This window comes from Fonsecaea nubica (genome assembly GCF_001646965.1).
Source record: "Fonsecaea nubica strain CBS 269.64 chromosome Unknown Scaff10, whole genome shotgun sequence".
In the NCBI taxonomy this organism is placed as follows: Eukaryota; Fungi; Ascomycota; class Eurotiomycetes; order Chaetothyriales; family Herpotrichiellaceae; genus Fonsecaea; species Fonsecaea nubica.
In genome coordinates, this window is record NW_019173683.1 from 54,758 (window position 1) to 75,590 (window position 20,833).

The window sequence follows — 20,833 nt, forward strand, 5'->3', positions numbered from 1 at the left end:
TATGATCGATTTCAAATTGAATACGATGCCCAAGAACGCGATATCACCAATAATTACTTTGTCATTGGCGGAGGCATTCGGGTCAGGCCGGGTGGGAGGTCAGGAATACGGCAAATATAAAAGTTAATCTGCTAACAAACACTGTAGAAATTAAAGCCTCGTTAAATAATGGGTCTATGGGGTCAGGCCATCAAATGGGGCTCAGCTAATGCCCAGTGGCATGAGGGATGAAATAATATTAGTCTTGGAAATGGCGATATATAAGCCTCGTGAAGTGGCTTCTCCGCGGCCACGTTGAACTCCTCACTTTTCGTCCACACCTTCATATGCATTTCCATCACAATTCAGGACCTGATAACTCTATCGGCTTTTCGGTCATCTTATTGCTAGATGATAACGAATGGTCATGAATTATTGAGAACTTGTTTGATGCACGGCCGAGAAGGACTCAATGAGAGACCGCCCTCGACAGGCTCTACTGCATAAATGTCCCTTCATTGCCATGCCCGCGGAGTTCTGTAAATCTGACTTTCAACCTCATTTTGCCGCACATTTTTCAATGTGGGACGTGGCCTGACAGGTCGCCTGTTGTGTTTACGTACTCGTTTGATCTCCGTTCCTCGAGGAATGCTTGACTTGAAGCAGCCTCATGAATGGCATATATTAAGACTCGTGTTGATTCTGACTGCTTGATAGTTAACTCAACCACTCCCGTCACACTCATAAACAAGCAATAATCCTGATTTCCATAGACACAGCAAAGCCCAAGATGCTGACCTCCACTGAACTCTCTACGTCGCTACAGGGTAATGAGCCAGATGTCATTTCAGCCGAGCCCTCCTCGTCGCCTCCAAGTCAACGGCACGAGTTGAGCGCCGAGCACCAAAAGATCGTCAAGTCTACCGCGCCCGTGCTGGCTGAACACGGCGTTGCGATTACTTCGCACTTCTACAAACGCATGCTGAATAACCACCCTGAACTGCGCAACATTTTCAACTCTGCACATCAGAGTACGGGAACACAGCCTGCCGCCCTTGCACATGCGGTATGGGCATATGCTGCCAACATCGACAACCTGGGAGCCTTGACCAGTGCAGTCTCGCGGATCGCTCACAAACATGTCAGTCTCGGGGTTACGCCCGACCAGTACGCCATTGTCGGGGAAAACCTACTTGCTGCAATTAAAGAGGTATTGGGCGACGCCATCACCCAGCCCATCTTGGACGCCTGGGCTGCGGCCTATCAACAACTCGCTGATATTTTCATCGACGTCGAACGCAGCCTATACGAATCGGCCGATCACAGCCCTGGCGGTTGGGTAGGATGGCGGAAATTCAAAGTTTCACGCAAAGTCCCCGAGAGCGACGAGATTATCTCATTTTACCTGGAACCCCTGGACGGAGGCCGGCTACCCAACTTTAAGCCCGGCCAGTACATCTCGGTGAGAGTCTTCCTGCCAGAGCTAGGCGTGTATCAGCCTCGCCAATACAGTCTTTCCGACACCGATGATGGAAAACACTTCCGTATCTCGGTCAAGAGAGATGCGGGTATAAGTCCCGCACCACCTGGAAGAGTGTCCAATATCCTACACGAGAGCCTACCGGAGGGCTCTGAGCTGGATGTCAGCAACCCCTTTGGCGATTTCACCCTGGACGTCGCCGACTCGGAAGAGCCTGTCGTGCTGATCAGCGGCGGCGTGGGCATTACTCCTATGTTGTCGATGCTGGGAACTCTGGTCGAGCGCGCCCCGAGGCGGCCAGTAGTCTTTGTCCACGCGGTCCGCAACGGCAAGGTCCATGCCATGAAGGACTATCTCGCGCGCATCATCAAGGACAATCCCCAGGTGTCCAAGGCCATCTACTACGAAGAAACCGAGGCCGGGGACCGTCAAGGCGTCGACTACGACTTTGTTGGTCGCATCGTGCTCGAAGACATCAAGGATAAAGTCCTCCTACCCGGCGCGAGCTACTACATTTGCGGACCGATCCCGTTTATGCGTCTGCATCAAAAGGCTCTCGAGGACCTCGGTGTCCCTCCAGAGCGGATCCATACTGAAGTGTTTGGGTCGGGCGTGATCTAGTTTTTGAAATTTCGTGGCGTTATTTCTTTTTTTTCTTTGCCGTTGCCGGGTATCACAACGATACAAATCAAGCATAGCAGACGCGCGAAACATAAAGGGGCGTTGGAAGAAAGTCGATTTGGGCCTCGCGTAACTCTAGATAATGATATGAAATAAGACGATTCTATCCTGGCTTCGCTTTTCAGTCGTCGTGTCCCAAATTTTTCTGTTCAGTATACGTAGCATTCAGAAAAGGGTTATGGTTGTGTTCGCTGCAGCTATTGAAGAAACAGATAGTTGAGGGCTGTGAGGGAATGAAGAGACACAGCGTGAAAGTACCGCAGCGACTGGAATCACGGTCGAGTGTTGAAGTGCCTCGTGTACTATTCGAACCACCCTCGCCGCCTTGATGCTGCCAAGGAATTCCGCCGCTGACATGGGCGTAATCCCCGCACTCGCTGCTTTCCACTCGTTGCACCTTTCAAAACAGGCACGACCGCACCACCTACCACCACCTCGATAGCATTCGACGACACAAATCTGAGCACGATACTCTTATACACCTCCCCCTTTTCTGATTGCTGCTGGCCAGCGGCCCACTCCGACTCCGGCAATGCTCCTCCTCGACTACCAGAATGTCCTCATCCAATCCCTGCTGACCGAACGCTTCTCCGGCGCCCCTCCCACCTCCATTGACCAGGTCGTCTCGGACTTTGACGGCGTCGCATTCCACATCTCCACACCCACGAGCAAGACCCAGATACTCATTTCGCTCTCGATCAAATGCTACCGCGAGCTGCTGCAGTACGGGGCCGAGCAGGTCCTGCAGAGGGAGTATGGGAACTACATCACGGGCACGGAAGCAGGCTACGACTTTAGCATTCTGGTCGACCTGGAGAATCTGCCGCCGACGGCGGAGGAAAAGGAGGAGTTGGTGAGGCGGATCAGTCTGCTCAAGAGGAACGTCATGGCCGCGCCTTTCGAGAAGGCGTTTGACGAGTTCGCGCAGTTGGCCGACGAGGCGAGCAAATATACGTCCGAGTCGGCCCCGCAAGGCGTCAAGGAAGGAGGCGACGTGATGTCGATCCACTACCGCGAGGAAGAGGCCATCTATATCAAAGCCAGCCACGATCGGGTCACGGTCATCTTTTCCACCATGTTCACGGACGCCGTGGACAGGATCTTCGCAAAGGTGTTTTTGCAGGAGTTTGTGGATGCCAGACGGAGAGCCATCCAGAATGCGCCCCAGGTTCTATTCCGGAGCGATCCGCCGTTGGAGTTGCAAGGCTTGAGGGGTGTCGGGAAGACGGGCGAGAAGGGTGAAATGGGCTTTATTACATTTGGTATGCTACCTAACCCAACCAACCCCCGTCTGCCTTCTGCGAGGTAGGCCCCGACCTCCAAGGACCCAATATCTAATCGGTACGCCAGTGTTATTCCCTCGTCACCTCACCCGCCAGCGACGGGACGAGGTCATCTCCCACATCCAGACCTTCCGCGACTACTTCCACTACCACATCAAAGCCTCCAAGGCGTACATCCATTCGAGAATGAGACGCCGGACGGCCGATTTCTTGCAAGGTAAGCCTGTGGAACCAAACGTCGAAAGGGTATTCTTTGGAACTGACAACCCGCCTTTTTTTTAGTCCTCAACCGTGCCAGACCAGAGACAGAGGAACGCGAAAGGAAAACTGCGAGTGGTCGGACTTTTAGAGTGCAAGGGTAGACCAGAAATCTTTACAAGCCTAGTACATTCGACTGGGGCAATGCCCGATAATGATCGGAAAACAAAATCGAGTCTCAGACGGCGAATCCTTTGAACTAGAAACAAAACTCTAGATTCTCTTTTTATGGCCATCTACAAAAAGGGGATTGAGGTGCGCGTGCGCACATCTATCCTGTCTGCTAATACGCTCGCGTGCTTCAACGTCTCTTTGATATCTCGTATGCCGCCAAACTCCGCCTATACAGTAGTAATGACGCTTGCATTGGCATACCATGCCAACATGGGGTTTTCGCCGTTGCGGACCTCGGTCTGCTCGACCAAGGCCCAGCTCTCCAGAAACTGCCTGTGACTCGAGACTCTGGTCAGCTTGCCCGTGATGGCCCTGTAGATGTCCTCCATCATGGTGAAGTCGGTGGGGAAGAAGATGTCGAAATAGCCCTGGTGCACAAAGGGCGTGGTTACCTGCACGTTGCGTCTCTGGTAGCGCGTCTGCACGACGGGGGCGTTGAGGCCCGGGACGGCGTCGGGGAGGTAGTTGAAGTCGGACAGGACGAGGCGGTGGGCGGGGAAGTATTGGTTCAGAATGTCGAAGAACTGGAGCAGGCGTGTCGGGATGTACTCGGGCTTGGTCAGGTTGGGCGACAAGGGCAGCGAATGCCGGAGCTGGCGCAGGAGTCGCGGATACTGGGTGAGAGGAGTGACGAAGGGCGAGCGCGCAGCGAGCTCCCTCACCTGGAGATATCGCAGGGCCAATGGGTCGAGGTTACGGTCGTAGAATTCAAAGAACTCTCCGTCCTCGTCGATGAGGACACTGCCTTGCAGCGGCTGCTCCGTTTCAGGGTCGTAGCGGAGGCAGTCGTGGGCAAAGTTGTCGATGACTTCGAGGGCGAGGAAGAAACAAGGTGAGTGGATGTACTCTTTCCAGTCGAAAACCGATCGGTGGAGGATCTGTACGTGATCCACATGATCTGCAGCATAGGGTGACCTTCGCAGACTGGTCAACTGTAACTCGGCCAAAGCGGACGAGATCTCGATTATCTTGAACTGCGTCCGACTGTAGACTTCCGGCTCGTATTCGTAGATATAGTCGAGTATGTTTCGCATCAAGGTCCCGTTCCCCGCACCCATCTCGTATATGATCAAATCATGGTATGGAAACAGGGTCATTTTGTAGTTGGTGACCAGATACCTCGCGATAGCTTCACCATAGTACGGTCGAAATAGTTCGGTGGGGGTATGCCAGAGTTGTCGCGTCTCGTCCGGTTCGATCTCGTCGAGAGCATTTTCGAACTCGATATAGCTCTCATCCACCAGACGATTGAATTCTGCGCCGTCCTTGATGGATGCAAAATCGAAGGGTTTTCCCGCATTGAAGATTGTCGCATGCTTGGTAAAGTAACCGTAATTGGGGTTGTACAGGCTGTCTGTCTCGTGTCAGTGCAAGGACACTCCATATCCATGTCTGTCCTCACCATCAATAAATTCTCTCGTCAGCATTTTGACTCGCCGTGGTCGCTGAGTTCTATGCCGCAAGTCCTGCGCTGTGACCCGGGGGTATTCCTTGAGCTGCCTCGACATGTCCTTGGGGAAGGCATCGATCCTCTGCTGCCACGAGCTGCCTCCTTCTGCATCATCTTGCTTGCGGCGAAGTGCATATGTTCGGTGCTGTTGGATCGAGGGAACTGGGGGGTAAAGAGACGGTCGTCTGCGAGCGCATTGCAGTCGAAGACAATTCCGCGAGGGTCTCGTGAACAGCTGTTGAAAGATGCGGGTGAGGATGGGCGAGTCCATCAGGGGCTCCAGACCCGGGGAAAGGGGCGGAGATAGTTCCTAACAGATAAAGCGCGCCCTGGCAGCTGTAGACAAATATCAGGACGAAGTAGAAAGACAACCAGAGCCCGGTCAATGGAAACCAAAGCAAATGCGGAGGAGTTTCTAAAGATCCATATTGGGTATAGTTCAATTGGCTGCGGTGGACCATTAAAACTTGAGTGCTAAAGTGCTCTTGGACCTACGGAGGCGTAAGAGGACAGAGGAGAACTAGCACCTCATTGCTCGTCTTCCAGAAATGCGCCAAATCAATATAGTCTTCCCTTGCACTTCGAGATATGGACGTTTGGTATCACGACCAGAGTTGGGAAGTGGGAAGGGATTACCGATAACCCGCCATAGGTAACAATCCTTCTACTGTCTTACATCTTCAGCTGCCGACCAAAGGGCCTACATAACTGTACGAGTTGAACAAATCTGCAACAATCGAAGCACTATTATGCAATGGGCAGACCGTCCCCTGATCATTGGTATTGCCTCTGGCCTCGCCATTGCTATCATCGTTGATCAGATCCGCCAATTCTACCACAGCTGTGCCTCGTCATCGTTGCACCCACGGCCTCTTCACTCTCAAGGCCAGGCGGAAGAGACCATAGATTTCAAGGGAGTGAGCCTCATATCTCCTCCACCGATCGGTACCGGTATAGAATCAACTATAGGCTCAACACCTCTTATCGTCATTCCCTCACTTTCAGCCTTTACGGGTTGCACGATTCTTGCCAAATGCGAACACCTGAACGGTGCCGGAGGCTCACCTAAGGACCGCGTCGCATTGTCAATCCTCACTCGGGCGGAAAGTCAAGGCATTCTTACACCTCATAGCGGAGATACCGTCTACGAGGGAACAAGTGGGTCAACAGGGATATCTCTCGCAACGTTATGCCGCGCAAAGGGTTATCTTGCCCACATATGCATGCCGAACGACCAATCGCATGAAAAATCCAACCTTTTGTTGAAGCTCGGTGCGGTTGTCGAAAGAGTCCCACCTGCGCCGATAGTGGATCAAGAGCATTTTGTCAACCGTGCCCGCAATCTTGCGCGAGCACACACAGAAAACCCGGAGAAGAAAGGCAGAGGCTACTTTGCCAACCAGTTTGAAACGGAAGCGAATTGGCGAGCTCATTACGAAGGCACAGGCCCAGAGATATATGCTCAATGCCAGGGCAACATCGATGCATTCACCGCAGGCGCAGGGACAGGAGGAACGATTTCAGGCGTAGCTACCTATCTTAAGGAAAAGCTACCAGGCGTTCAAGTTGTCCTTGCAGATCCTCTCGGTTCGGGGCTGTACAATAAAATCAAACATGGTGTAATGTTTCACTCGCTGGAGAAGGAGGGAACAAGGAGGAGAGATCAGGTCGATACTATTGTGGAAGGGATCGGGCTGACTCGGTCAACGGTGAACTTTGAGCAGGGGAGAGTGTTGATTGACGATGCAGTCAAGGTGAACGATCAGCAGGCCATGAATATGGCGCGGCTGCTAGTTGAGCGGGACGGCATCTTTGTGGGGAGCAGTAGCGCAGTCAATTGTAAGTTCTTTCAGGTTCAGTTTCGTGGTTCCCACTCAGCTGATTGTTCCAAACACAAAGGTGTCGCTGCTCTGCAGACGGCACTGAAATTAGGCCCTGGGCATACGGTGGTCACAATCCTGTGTGACTCAGGGATGCGGCATCTTTCCAAGTTCTGGGCACGGATAGGTGATATTGGAGGGGAGGCCCGTACGACGGTCGAGGATATTCTTGAGAGCAGAAGGCTGGACTGAGAAACCTTCCTTTTGACTCGCTCATCTTGAGCGAAACAGCTCGTCGTCGGAATCAGGATCCATTTTGATAGAGACAGGATCCAGGTGTACCTCTTTCCGCTCACGGTGCTCCTCGTGGCACTGATCAGAAGACTCCGGCGATGCATTTGTCCTTTGTGTTGATCTGATAGGTCTCTTCGGAACAGATCCCCAGAGGCTCTTCAACCACATTTCGGCCAATTTATTTCCAATCTCAGTCTGGTGACGTTGCTTGAAATGAGACATAAGCGTTCCAATGTCTCGTTTCGGGTTCTGACAGAGATCCTCCAAAGTGCGAACTTCCTGCTCGGACCATTCTCTCGAGTCATCGTTATTGAGAAGGTTAGACGGTGTTCGGTATCGGTCGTAGACGTCGTTGAGAGCAAGCCCCGTCTTTCGAGTCCGAAGGGCCCGACACTCTGCGATTTCGTCGAAGGTCAATCCCGCTCCTTCATGCAGCTCAACCATTGTCTTGAAGTCGGAAAGGACTAATCTCGGCAGACGTGGCGACTTAACCCTGTAGGACACGTAGCCATGTATATACTCCAGGTCGTGCACATCGTCGTCGTCTATCTCGCCCCGGTCATAGTCCTTCGCCAATTTGGCCCAGTGCCTGAAAACACCAGCTCTGCAGGACCACTGGCCCGAGCAATAGAAACAAACCCCTTTCCTCATCTGCAGGATTTGCGCATCCTCTTCACCTTGCTCGTCTGACATTCGTGTCATCTCCTCCCCACCGTCAGTGCTGTCCCCTCTCCGCTCATGATCAGAAAACCCATCTTGAAGCGGATCCGCTGACTCGGCTCGAGCATGTCGTCTGGAAGAAGTTTGACGAATGCCTTTCTTGGTTGACCATCTCCTAGGCGGTTTCCAGAGGGACTGGGCAGCATCCGGAGATGCTGTCCGTCGATCTGGTGGAGTATGTAGAGGGACAGGCGATGTCTTGGACTTCGAAGGTGATGTAGCTTGATCTGAAGGAACGAGGTCGGTGGGAAGACGCCAGGCCGGCTCGATATGGGCTTGAGCAGCAACATCTCTAGCTCTCCGTATAATTTCCAACACCTCCGGGCCAAACCTGGGACCGAATTTCGCAAGAATATCATTATCGTTCACCTCCTGCTGAATAGTCTCGAACTCGAGTAGTGAAGCACTGGTCTGGGAATTAGGTGAGTCTTGAAGTTGAACCTGGAACAATGAATCTGGACTGGTTGATCTCTCCGGCGGTTGTGCTACTCTGAGCTGCAACTCATCTTCGGAGTCGACCAGGCGGGATGCGACGGTGTTCTGGCTTTCTCTCAGATCAGGAGGGGCGATGTAAGGTGATCGTGCGTGAACGGGAACAAATAGTTCCTCGTCGCTGTCGACTGCACCTATGTCGTGGTCGTCGTCTGCCATTGCTGTATTTTCAGCGATTTCCTCAATACTCGTGATGACCTCGTCTGCACCCTCATTGAAGTAATCGTCGGCACCATCCTGCACCTCGGTCATTGCTCTTAACAACGATTTCCCCTTTGTAGTGCATGCGTCCCCTGTGTCTGTCTCGTTTTCCATGGATTGCACATGGCCGTTATTCACGACTATGGACATGGTGTCCATGTCTATCTCGTCGCCAATGCTGGAAAAGTCGTGAGAGTACTTTTCGAAGATTGATTCGAAGCGCGACTTCAGCAACAGATCATTTTTCCTCCGTCTTGTGTCCAGGTCCTCGTCGAGGTCAGGGTCGGAGGAGCGGCGGGGAAATGAGAGGAGGCGAGGTCTTTTACGCAACGGTTCATCCATTCTGAGAATATCTTTTGGTGTTTAAAAGGGACAATTAGAGCATGTGTTAGAGGTGGGCGATGGTGCCTCGTAATGTTGCGGGGAGGGGTACTGCATCAAGCAGAACAGACGGGCTTGAAAGTCCGTAGGCGCGTCACGCGTTTCGCACTGAACTCGGTACCTGCAACGTCATCCACCACTTTAACTTGTTCAAACTCTTGCCTGCAACCATACACAGGTATACATTTTCGCAGCAAAGATGTATTGTCAGAAATGTCGACAGCTTATTCGTTTTGATAGCTCCCTCGAGAATATCAATCCAGCGTCCTTTGACCTGCTCGTTGGTCTGTCCAGCTCCCGCCGCTTCCCTTCTGCCTCGTACTGACTCTCACTCAGCATCCACTGGCAAGTCCCAATTCAACAATGTAACCTCCACCATTTCTCACATGAACTATCCACAAGAAAGAAAGGAGCTGTATGACCGCGTCTCCCTGCAAGCGAACTCTCCGGTTTACAAAAGATCTATTGTGGGGCCTAAAGAGGAGGCTCTTTCTCGCAGGCATGAGCAACCAAATGGCAACCCTGATATGTCGTTCATCGAAATCACACAATCACAAGTTACTTTAACCGAGAAAGAACAACAGAATCGAAGGATACAAAGCCCCAGTGCAAGAACCAATGGCTCTGATGTTGCTCCCGTGGAAGACGACAGCATGTCTGCTAGGAAAAATCAGATTGAAGATCTGTTTGCTATCCTTTCGTCCCATTCTGACATTGATCATCCCATGTGCCAAGAATGCACTTCGATAATGCTGTCGCAATATACCACACGCCTGGGCAGTGCTAACAGGGAACGAGATGCCTATGCGGGCTTTCTCAAGTCTACGCAAAATCTCTCCTCTGAAGTTCGGCAACCCGCAGAGACGAAAGGAGCTGGAGGGACTATTTACGAGCAACTGGAAGCTACTGAGGCCGAAATCAGAGTTGTGGAAGATGAGATTGCGGCCTTGGAAGAGCAGTTACAACATGAAGAATTGGAGCAACAGGCTTACTGGAATTCACGAAATTCAATCGACGACAATCTGTACAACACGACCACGCATCTATCATTTCTAAGGGAGAAGCAAATCCATGATTTCCGTCAGCTTGAACGTCTGCGACGCACGAATGTATACAACGACACCTTTTGCATTGGCCACGACGGGTATTTTGGCACGATAAACGGGCTCCGTCTAGGCCGGCTACCTAGTCAAAATGTTGACTGGTCTGAGATCAATGCTGCATGGGGTCAAACTTTGTTGCTCCTGGCTACCGTTGCAGAAAGACTGAAGTTCACATTTCAAGGTTATCGACTGCGTCCCCAAGGCAGCACCTCTCGCATAGAAAAGCTTGAGTATCCCCAACAGCCTCCAGACATGCAGAGACAACAAAGTGCCCGTGAAGGGGGTTTGCAATCAGCTGCTGCAAACCCCGAACCCAAAGTCACCCCTCTTGACCTGTTCAGCAGCGGAGACATGGCAATTGGCCGTCTCCTGAATCATCGGCGGTTTGACAGTGGGATGGTGGCATTCCTCGATTGCTTAGGGCAGCTGGGAAAATATGTCGAGAAGACTTCCAGCCTCGATATCAATCCAAAACCGACCATGAGAAATGCGACACTAAGGAACACACCGTCCAAAAGGGTGTTACCATATGCAATTCAAGGTGATAAAATAGGGGACGTTTCAATCAAGCTAGGAGTTGGTTTTCATCAGGATGAAAACTTCACCAAAGCATGTAAATATGCCCTGACTTGCTGCAAGTTCCTGCTGGCCCATGTCAGCAACCTAGAAAGTCAGAAGGAAGCATGACCATAGCAGGGCGACTACCACGGAACTTCACAGGGTCGGCTGCATCTATGGACAGAACAGAACAAAGACTCGAACGAGACACTGGACGGGTTTGGACTAACCCCTGACACCCACCTGCGAAAGAGAAGCACTCGACATCGAGACAAGCATTCAGAGAAGCCTCTCAACAGCCAGGGCGGACCCACTGCAGTTTTGCGGTGCTCCCCCTCGTATATGCAGAGCATGAAGTTCGACGGCCAGAAGACTTGGAGGAACACATTGGAGACTAGCTGTTTCGAGTCCACCAAAGCACAATGTTGATAGGTCGAGGCAATCGTGCACGATGCTAGCGAGGACACTGCCCTTGGAGTTGGAAGCGTCCCTCTTCAATCACCTAACAACTGACTAATGCGTGCGACAGATGAGGTAGCAGTTCAAACGAAACAGCCGTGCCACATTCCAGCTAAGGATGGCGTCGCATTTTGATTTGAGCCATAGTTGCAGTAGTTGAGTAATCGGCTGCTCTCCTGCATCAGGTAAGCCACAGGGTCCTGTCCACCAAAAAAACCGCATAGTCCATCCTCCAATTGCGGCCGTTATCATTTTCAGCCGTTGCACTCTGAGGGCTTTAGTGGACTTAGGCTGAGGTGCACGATGGGCCGCTTCGACTCCGCTCGTTTGTATAGAATGCAGATCCCCGTCTCCTTCACGACGTGGGCAACAGCATCACTCACCCCACGGACTACTGACAAGCCGGTGGCATTCGTGAAGTCGTTCAAACAATTCTAGTATTTACTTTTGTCGCCGACTGTTGTCCTGTCTTCGGCATGGCACATATGGCCGGTTCTACGACTCGCGAGCTTCGCTTTGTCACCGTGAGCGGCGAGAAGTCTCATTCGAGTACGGACAATAAAGAGCGCAGCTCGGTGCGTGCCTTCGTGATGAGAGACTACCTGAGACAGAAGAGCGATCCCACGTCGAAATTTACCCCCGCAAATGTTGACCGGCACATGACTTCCCACATGTCACGATTCCGATCCACCAGGCCTTCAAATGTAAAGCCCAGGAAGCGGAGAATGGTTACAACAGCTCGTGGTCGCAGATCCGTGGGAATACCAAGAAGCCGGAGGCCACTCGTCCCAGCACTTCCTGATTCCAACGAAGAACGGTCCGGTATCTCAGGGCTGCATGGTCTTGACGCGTTAGATCCATTTGGCACGCTGAAAGTTGATCTCGCGGAATCACAAACTCAGAGCCTTCTCCAATATTATTCGACCTCGTTCTGGGCCAACTCATTTGCCTGCAATCCCGAGGCGAGATGGATTTCCGTTGCACTGATGGACCCAGCGATCATCCACGCGACATTGAGTTTGGTTGCAATTCATAGAAGAGACTGTTTTTCGTTTGATTTGTCCAAGGTCTACTTCAAGCATCGGGGCGAAGCCATGCGGATTGTTGCGCAAAGGCTGAACAATTTACAAGAATCTCTAAGCGATGAGACAGTGGGGGCAGTTGCGCTTCTCTCCAGTTCCGACAACCACTTCGAATGGCCAACGGAAGCTCAAACCACCCATTCCGAGGGCCTGGGCCATTTAGTTTCCATGCGCGGTGGTATGGAGACATTGAACTCGAACAGACACATTCAACGAGTGGTGGGATGGGCAGACTTGCTGCAGTCCGCCATGCACGGTACCAGACTTCGGACCCAGATGCCAACCGTGGTGGAAAAAGCTTCGGCTGAAGGTCTAGTTCCCAACGATGACAGCAACCAGGGGCAACCGACAGGAGCAAGCATTGGCTTGAAAGATCTACCTCAATCTGTAGGAGATATGGTGCGACAGCTGCGCATTTTGTCGTCTTTGAAGGCATCCCTGCTCCAGGATCGCCAACAACATTTATGTCGGACTTTTAGCGACCTGCTCTGGAAGCTCGAGTATTCTATCCTAGATGTGCCGCTGAGACCCGCGAGCGCTGCTAACCGCATGGATCGGGATGCACTACCTCAACATAGGCTGATGGAAAATGTGGTGGGCACTGCTACCCTGATATTCTCATATCGGATTCTCCGCGACCTCGCTGCACCCATTCTCTACACCAGGCTGAGTAGTCGATTGAGAGCTTATATCTCCGCAATGGTGGTGTCCCCAGGAAGATCACAAAATCAAATGAAACGAGCAGCACCTGAGGATGGACTCTTGGGTGATGAACTGCCGGACGACTCTCATCTCGCCCTTCTGTTGTGGGCCCTTTACCTCGGATGGCGTGGCTCACAGAACGACGTAAAGAATCGGACCTGGTTTGCAACTCAAGCTGCACAGCATTGCTGGAGACATGGAATCCTGTCCCTTGCCTCGATCAGAGACGAGATTCAGAGCGTGATTCCGCAGGCGCAACCCTTGCTGGAAATTCAAGAGGGGTTCGGGGACGATGTAGAGGATATTATATGGTCGGAGATGATCTCTCTATCCTAATACGATAAGACTTGTGGTATTGTACCGAGTGTTCGACGGATCGTGCCTTGCTTCGAGGAGTAGTCTGGTAGTCTATTGATGGAACCTGTGGAGCATATGGGATTGTCAGCCACTTTACGCGCTCGTCCCCACAAATCGCGCACCACGTTCCAGTCACCTCGCTCCACCGCGTGCTTCCGTCGCGTGATTGAACTCTTCCTGTTCGTATTCATCATATCGTGGCCATTCTTCTTTTGCACGTCATCGTCACCATGGCCCGGGGACGACAGCCTCCTGGCGAGCAGTCCGACTTTGAAAAGCAACGACTGGCCAATATCGCCGAGCGAGACGCCCTCCTCAAAAAGTTAACCCAAGAAGCACAACAAGCAGGCCTCTACTCCAGTGCGACGTCCGCGGGCACGCAACATGGCCAAAAGCGAGCCTCCAAGCCCAAGGCGCCCCCTGCAAAGCGTGTTAAGAAAGAGGCTGTTGATGTTACCCCTCGTCGCACATCCTCACGTTTGGCGGGCATACAAGCGGACAGCGATGTTGCGAGACAAAAAGCAGAGGTCGAATACGAACAGCAAAAGGAAGTCGAGAGGCAGAAGAGGCAACGTGTCACCGGCGACCTGAGCTTCGCCGCTGATGGAACGAGTCTGATCGGGACGGATGTGATACTCAAGGGCGTCGCCAAACCGTACGAGCGCACCTTCGACGAGCAGGACATACGCGAGACGTCAGACAAAGAACTCAAGGCGCTCAGGGAAAGAATGAGCTCGCTGGGTCTGTGGGATAAGTGGGAGCCGAACCGCATAAAGATCACGCCGGAGAGGATATACACCATGGCGTTCCACCCGACGACCTCGAAGCCCATTGTCTTTGCCGGGGACAAGATGGGGTCATTGGGCATCGTGGATGCTTCGCAGAACCCAGACACGAACGTGAAAGAGGAAGAAGCAGGTGACGAGGATGAAGAAGAGACAGACCAAGCCGATCCTCAAATCACGCATATAAAACCCCATACACGCACCATAACCGCGATGCACAGCCACCCGTCGAAACCGCAGACACTATACACGTCCTCGTACGACTCTTCGATCCGAGCGACCGACCTCTCCAAATCCGTTGCCGTGGAGGTGTACGGCCCCTCGGATCGAGAAGAGGACGAGCCCATCTCCGGGGTAGATATGTCTTCCACCGACCCGCATACGTTATATTTCACAACCCTGAACGGGGCGTTCGGACGGCACGATACGCGCCAACCGCCTTCGGCGTGCGAGTTTTTTCAGCTCTCGGAGAAAAAGATTGGCGGGTTCAGCTTACACCCGCTGCTGCCTCACTACGTGGCCACAGCGTCGCTCGACCGATACATGCGGCTGTGGGATCTGCGCAAGGTGACCAAGAAATTGCCCACGCTGGTGGGCGAGCATGAATCGAGACTGAGCGTGAGTCATGCGGCATTCAACACCGCTGGTCAAGTGGCGACGACGAGCTACGATGACACAATCAAAATCCACTCATTTGGAGTTGGTAAGCAAGGCAAGAAAGGGACGCAGACGGTGGAGAGCATGAGTTCCTGGCCGGCAGGCTTTCAGCTGGAGCCAACGGCCATGAAGCCGGAGGTTGTGGTGAGACATAACAACCAGACGTGAGTCCAAGAGATCTTTTTTTTTTCTCTGTACAAGCACCTTCCTTCGGGGAGTGGTGGCAGTGATAGACTGACTGTATGCTTTATGATTGCAGAGGCCGGTGGACCACCATCCTCAAACCGCGCTGGCAAACTTATCCCGAAGACAACATCCAGAAGTTCGTCGTGGGGAACATGAATCGGTAAGACATCCTTGCTCTTCCAGTTCTGTCACTTTGTTTCCCGATCGGTGTTTTTCTTCCCCAGGGAGAAAGTGCCCTTGCATTTCACTTTTCTGACAGCTCTACCAGGTTTGTCGATGTCTATGCCGCCAACGGCGACCAGCTCGCGCAGCTCAGTGGCGAAGGCATCACCGCGGTTCCTGCCGTCGCCGTCTTCCACCCTTCGAAAGACTGGATTGCCGGAGGCACCGCGAGCGGGAAACTGTGTTTATGGATGTAAATACGAGCGCCTGACGATAGACTGCGTAACAGAGTTACATCTGCCAGCTCCTGCTTGAGAAGGGTGCCTTGAACCATATTCCCAGGTTACGATATGCGTCGTCATCTCCGCCTTTTTTCTTCCCTACTTACTCGCGTCTTCTGTCGCACAAACAGACGATGATGCAGCCGTGAGAACAAACCATCAGGGATATACTGGGGTGACATGGCCCAGGACGCAATCCATAGCCAAGTAGAGAGAGACTCCCGACTTGTGACTGTTACCTTTCGCATCAGGCTGTGCTTTCCGTCTCCAATGCATCTTCCAAATCTCATCCGAGTCGTGCAACGAAAAGGAAGGGATTCATTGCAGCGATTCTGTGGTCGCACCAAAGGCGAATTGTGCAGGCTTTGTACAGCAGAAGGGGTCGACTTCTAGAATAGTTCCGGTGATTTCCTTTGGCTTCTTTTTTAGATCAGAAGCAATCTCGACCGACATCTCACGCTAGTCGATGGCGTCACTCGGCGGCTTGATATGGTGTAGTGATTGCGGGTGTCAGTGTTTCGACGCTGCAAGGAGCCGCGATTGTGTCAGCGCTGATGAAACTCGTGGGAAGCACGATACCTGGACAATTGAGAAATCCATGAGGATCTCTAGAAGTGTCCCCAAGAAAGGTGTGAGGAATGACTATGGGGACCTTGGCGATAAAGCCTCACCATGTTTTCGATGACAACCCACACAGCACGAGTCAAGCAGGAACAAGGAATTCCCCTCTCCTCAGACCAATCCGCGTGCCTTTGACCCGTAAGAGTAATAGTCAGGCCCCAGTTGTCTTAGTAGACGAGGCCAATCTCGGCTGCGCACTGAGGGCAACCATGTGCTTTGTCCAATACCGATTGGGAGCCAAGGACCTAACAGGTGTTTGTGGCAAAGCTACTGGTTACAAATCCCACATCCCACCCAACAGGGCCATTCTGGCCCAGCCCAAGCCTCTTCTCAAAGCCAACTCTAAAAGTCTGCCCTTCCGAGGGAGGAGAGTTCAATGTCGGGTGAGTGGCGTCAGCTGTTAAACTCGCAGTTGGTGACCTGGTACTAAGCATTATTTGTAGGGCGGGATCCCCCTGGTGCCCTGGCAGCGGACCTGCGTCTGTCTGTCTGTTCCTCCGATCCATCCATCCATCCACCCATCCTCTCGTTATCATTACCCGGTGCCGCAATTCAAATTCATCCCCCCAGCCGTTGGAAGATCACAACAAAAGCACAGGGTTTTGTCTTTGCAGGCGTTAGATACGCTCGTTTCCTCGACGCGCTGTCTACATTTGGATGGCCATAGCCGGTTCCTCGCGTCGTCTTCTGATTGCGAGGCGACTAGAGTGGTGACAACAACTCGGTCTTTTCTTCCTTCTCAATTCCACCCCAGATTTCTTCTCTCAACAATCCCTGGTTTATCTTCAAAAGTCGTCTTTCATCAATAAAAGCCATGGGCGCCAATCACCGCTACGATCTCGTCAAAGACCACGACGATGGCAAGGACGAACCCCAACCACTCCCGCCACCACCCGCCTCGGTCTCATGGTGGAAGATTTTGGTCGGAATCCTCGCTCTTTTAGCCAGTGCTGGTGTGGGCGCGACACTCGCCATTGTTCTTCGTCCCTTTCCCCAGGAATCTAGTGGCAATACAGCTGTCGCCGATATGGGCGCATCGAGCAGCACCTCCGCCGCAGACGTCCCACTTCCCACAAGACCCGTCGATTCGGTGGAAGCGAAAGTCGAAGAAGATCCCGACAGCTTGACCGGCCAGATTCTCGACTGCGGATACAACCCAGAGGAAGCACGCGCCAAGGGCTGCGTGTACGACGTGATGATGCAGGATTGGGTCCCGGAGCCATGCTACGACCCTATCCTGACGGAAAGATACCTCGCCCAGGGAAATTGGACGTGGTATGCTGACGCCGAGGGCAAAGTGATATTGACGGATGAGGAGATGCGCAAAGGCGAACACGGTTCTGCATGGATGTCGTCGAGTTATCATCAAGCGCACTGCATCTTCTCGTGGGACAAGACTGTCCGTGCCCTGCGCAACAACAGACCAATCAGCCAGGAATTGCTGTCGTACGACCACGTCCTGCACTGCAGCCACCAGACTCTGAATGGCGCCGAGGTGGACGAGAGCATCGGCGTGCGCGCCCCCACGAATTACGCCAAATGTGCGCTGTACGACACGTGGAAGTACAACTGGATCCCAGACAGGCACTCTTCCACCACCGATTAATTTGTTTTTTTATATCAATATATCAACTACGCGCGAAGCGGTTTATTCACCGAGAAAATCTTTCCCATTTTGCAGAATCTCCTTGGACTTGTGCGCCACGCACGGAGAGGGGTTGCGTATGTAGTCTATGCAGGCAAACAGGCAGAAGGTGAAAGTGGGCGGGACGGAGGGTATGCATCTTTGCATCTTTGCATGTAGTATCTTAGCGCGACTTCAACAATGAGTCAATGGTTTTTCTTCTTCTTACCTACAAGTATGGTTCCTCCCTGCCACGGCCATGTCAACCATTAACCGGTCTTCCGTTTACCACTTAGGTGCCATGAACGCGCCCGGCGTTCGCGTTCGAGAGGGTGAATTCTAGGGGCGGACTGGAATGTTTTGCCTTCTTTGAAATCCTTTGCAGACCACGGGGATTTGAACGAAGGGAATGAGACCTGATAATAATAGCTAGGTATCATTCTCAGTCGCCTGAGTGATCGAGTGGGTGGGTATCTGCAGTACAGTACGAGGTACAACAAGCTGTAGTAATGATTTTCACTCGTCATCCCCATTCTGTCTGTCGACTTGTACGAGGTACTGGGCATTATTAAGTATTCAGTATCAAGTGGCGCACACCCCTCTCATTTCTCTTGCTCGGCCCTCTGCTGTCTCTTCCCTTTTGAAAACAAAAGTCCCTGGTCCCTGATCCCTGCCCACTGCCCACTGCCACTGTATGTACTGTACATACTGTAAGACAATCACGTCTCGTCAAACAGGTCATAAAGCCCCATCGTCTGCCTTTTTTCCGCGTCCGGTCCTGGGAGGAGTAACTCATCATCATCGCCGGCACCACCACCACCGCCACCAGCCACAGTTTGTCTCAACATGGTCGTCCAGCCCCTCGGGTCTGGGGCCATCGCGCACCTCAGAAACGAGACGCCCCGGCCGACCAGGTTCGTGATGACGGTGCATTGAGGAGGCGGCGGTGGATCTAGGTTGTCGCTGGGATCCGGCGACGAAGCGTTCTGTGTGGTGTTGGTAGTCTTGATACACGATGGGCACGCGGGATCCCGGCAGACCCAGGTCTTCCAAAAGGCGCAGTTGATCATCTCGGCGCCGTGCGAGAGGTATGCGGACCGCATGACGCGGTTGTCGATGTCGTTTTCATCATCATCATCATCATCATCATCATCATCATCATCATCATCATCATCATCACCACCACCAACGAAACTCTCAGAGATTTGGGTGAGCTTGTATCGGGATATGAAGCCCTCGATGATGGCGTTCACGGCCGACAAGTGGCCGCTGGCTTGGCCCGGGGGGTGAATGTGAGCGGCGACCCGCAACAACTCCAGGTGGGCGAGGAACTGGCTCACGTCGCCGTTGACGCTTCGTCCGTTGATGCTCGCAAATTCCCAGTCGATGACGCCCACGCCCACGTTCGACTCGTCATCACCGGTCCCGTGTCTCATGTCGACCAACACTGCGCCGGTCCAGCAATCGCCTAGGACGAGACACTGTTCTTCCGGAGGAGTCGGGCGCAGAAAGTCTGCCTCGACCGCCGCAAAGAGAGTTTCAGCCTCTGCTGCGTCGAGGAGGAAAAGAAACTTGTCGAGCTGGGATCTAATTGGCTTGATGACGTGGTCGTGGATGGCACTTTTCATTTCTGGCAGCGAGGGAAATTCAGCTCGAGGTTTCTCGGCTTCGCCCTCGCCATGGTACGCTTGGTCGCGGCGTGTCCCAACGACGGACTGGACACTGCTAAGGCTGTGCAAGCGTGCAAAGAACGTACCCAGCTTCTCGCCTATCCTTCGATACGTCACGATCTCGCGAGGCTCGAGCGCATGGCCCAAGCGCGGAGCATATGGAGGCGGTTGCCACGCCGCCGCGCCGGCCGCCTCGGGCGTGAACCCACCTAGCTCGATGAAGATTTTGGAGAGGTCCGGTAGTGCTCCCAGGTCGGAGAGGATGAGGATATGCTCAGCTGGATCGTGATGGAGCAGCTGAGGGATCATAACTCCCGACTTCTTGGCGACATGGCGAAGAACACCCCCTGAAGGGGTTGGTGACAGCGCGCTCGACCCGGCCGGATTGCTGGCGGGTAGGAACAAGGCTAGCGAAGCGGCTTCGACCTCCTGCAATACACCACACTGTCAGTTCAGAACTGGGCCATAGAACCTTGCCCGTCATAAGTACCTAACATAGTAAGTAGGTCTGCAGGATACATAGGCACCTGTGTACCTAGGCGGGTAGCAGACATGCATGTATGTACATGAAACAACACGAGCCGTTGAAAGTATGTATGCAAGGAGATGTATGTATGTTAGGGTTACTTTACCTACCTGCCTGCCCTGAGACATGGGCGCACTCTCGCCCACTCCCGCGATATACGGCGGCGCATATTTCAAGATCACCGACCTGTGTTCCGGGAACCGGCCTTGCCTGTAGTCCAAGTCGGTCCTGATATCGGTATTATCATCACGTTGAGTAGTATTTGTTGAATCCAACATGCGCAATGACGTCTCAGATGATGCTGCTGCTATTGCTGCTGTGGCAGTATCCGCATCCGCATCCGCAACCGCAACCTCGACGGCAAGTAGGCGATCCTTGCTCGCGCGCACAGTCACATTCACCACGCCCCCGCTGAGCCGGTCAACTCGGTAGATGTACGTTGGGTCCAGACGTCGCAGGTACGCGGCGAAATCAAAGTCCATTTAGTCAGTGGATCGAGGAGCTTCAGGCTGAGGAAGAGAGGAAGTCCAATGAATAAGGGAGATTTTGTCATTTCTATAGGTTTAAGCTAGCTAGCTAGCTCGTGACTTGGTGCTCTGCTATTCTTTTTGTCTTGAACCCCATCACCCGTGAGAGCAGAGAGGTAGACAAGCGCGAAGAGTGTGGTGGAAATCGTAAAATACCACTCATATCCGGCCTAGTGTTCCCAGTCTGCCAGTCTCCAGACTCCAGGGTCGAGCACTAGCGCCTTGGCACTCTTAGTCCCATATCAGTGAATCCGTCACTCCGCCAAGTATAGGACTCTACTAGAGTTGACAGTAACAGAGGTGACCAGTACCGGTACCGG

The 20,833-nt window shown here is 52.8% G+C and overlaps 10 protein-coding genes across 10 annotated transcripts; 7 read left to right on the plus strand and 3 right to left on the minus strand.

Annotated features, from left to right (window-relative positions):
• Positions 1–769: 769 nt before the first annotated feature.
• On the plus strand, positions 770–2,080 carry AYO20_02302 (hypothetical protein; the record flags this gene model as incomplete). Its single annotated transcript, XM_022640606.1, has 1 exon — positions 770–2,080. The coding sequence occupies one exon, from the start codon at positions 770–772 to the stop codon at positions 2,078–2,080; it is 1,311 nt and encodes a 436-aa protein (XP_022503255.1).
• A 592-nt stretch (positions 2,081–2,672) lies between these two features.
• AYO20_02303 (hypothetical protein) lies at positions 2,673–3,785 on the plus strand (the record flags this gene model as incomplete). The annotated part of the gene is made up of 3 exons (XM_022640607.1): positions 2,673–3,402; positions 3,491–3,640; positions 3,706–3,785. 3 exons carry the CDS (start codon positions 2,673–2,675, stop codon positions 3,783–3,785), a joined length of 960 nt encoding a protein of 319 aa, XP_022503256.1.
• A 237-nt stretch (positions 3,786–4,022) lies between these two features.
• On the minus strand, positions 4,023–5,576 carry AYO20_02304 (hypothetical protein; the record flags this gene model as incomplete). The annotated part of the gene is made up of 2 exons (XM_022640608.1): positions 4,023–5,209; positions 5,258–5,576. The coding sequence occupies 2 exons, from the start codon at positions 5,574–5,576 to the stop codon at positions 4,023–4,025; spliced, it is 1,506 nt and encodes a 501-aa protein (XP_022503257.1).
• A 478-nt stretch (positions 5,577–6,054) lies between these two features.
• On the plus strand, positions 6,055–7,377 carry AYO20_02305 (hypothetical protein; the record flags this gene model as incomplete). Its single annotated transcript, XM_022640609.1, has 2 exons — positions 6,055–7,144; positions 7,205–7,377. The coding sequence occupies 2 exons, from the start codon at positions 6,055–6,057 to the stop codon at positions 7,375–7,377; spliced, it is 1,263 nt and encodes a 420-aa protein (XP_022503258.1).
• A 21-nt stretch (positions 7,378–7,398) lies between these two features.
• On the minus strand, positions 7,399–9,174 carry AYO20_02306 (hypothetical protein; the record flags this gene model as incomplete). The annotated part of the gene is made up of 1 exon (XM_022640610.1): positions 7,399–9,174. The coding sequence occupies one exon, from the start codon at positions 9,172–9,174 to the stop codon at positions 7,399–7,401; it is 1,776 nt and encodes a 591-aa protein (XP_022503259.1).
• A 238-nt stretch (positions 9,175–9,412) lies between these two features.
• Positions 9,413–11,003, plus strand: AYO20_02307 (hypothetical protein; the record flags this gene model as incomplete). The annotated part of the gene is made up of 2 exons (XM_022640611.1): positions 9,413–9,497; positions 9,550–11,003. 2 exons carry the CDS (start codon positions 9,413–9,415, stop codon positions 11,001–11,003), a joined length of 1,539 nt encoding a protein of 512 aa, XP_022503260.1.
• Positions 11,004–11,818: 815 nt separating this feature from the next.
• On the plus strand, positions 11,819–13,453 carry AYO20_02308 (hypothetical protein; the record flags this gene model as incomplete). The annotated part of the gene is made up of 1 exon (XM_022640612.1): positions 11,819–13,453. One exon carries the CDS (start codon positions 11,819–11,821, stop codon positions 13,451–13,453), a length of 1,635 nt encoding a protein of 544 aa, XP_022503261.1.
• A 251-nt stretch (positions 13,454–13,704) lies between these two features.
• AYO20_02309 (hypothetical protein) lies at positions 13,705–15,521 on the plus strand (the record flags this gene model as incomplete). Its single annotated transcript, XM_022640613.1, has 3 exons — positions 13,705–15,080; positions 15,176–15,262; positions 15,371–15,521. 3 exons carry the CDS (start codon positions 13,705–13,707, stop codon positions 15,519–15,521), a joined length of 1,614 nt encoding a protein of 537 aa, XP_022503262.1.
• A 1,459-nt stretch (positions 15,522–16,980) lies between these two features.
• Positions 16,981–17,772, plus strand: AYO20_02310 (hypothetical protein; the record flags this gene model as incomplete). Its single annotated transcript, XM_022640614.1, has 1 exon — positions 16,981–17,772. The coding sequence occupies one exon, from the start codon at positions 16,981–16,983 to the stop codon at positions 17,770–17,772; it is 792 nt and encodes a 263-aa protein (XP_022503263.1).
• A 737-nt stretch (positions 17,773–18,509) lies between these two features.
• Positions 18,510–20,468, minus strand: AYO20_02311 (hypothetical protein; the record flags this gene model as incomplete). Its single annotated transcript, XM_022640615.1, has 2 exons — positions 18,510–19,889; positions 20,097–20,468. The coding sequence occupies 2 exons, from the start codon at positions 20,466–20,468 to the stop codon at positions 18,510–18,512; spliced, it is 1,752 nt and encodes a 583-aa protein (XP_022503264.1).
• Between the last annotated feature and the right edge of the window lie 365 nt (positions 20,469–20,833).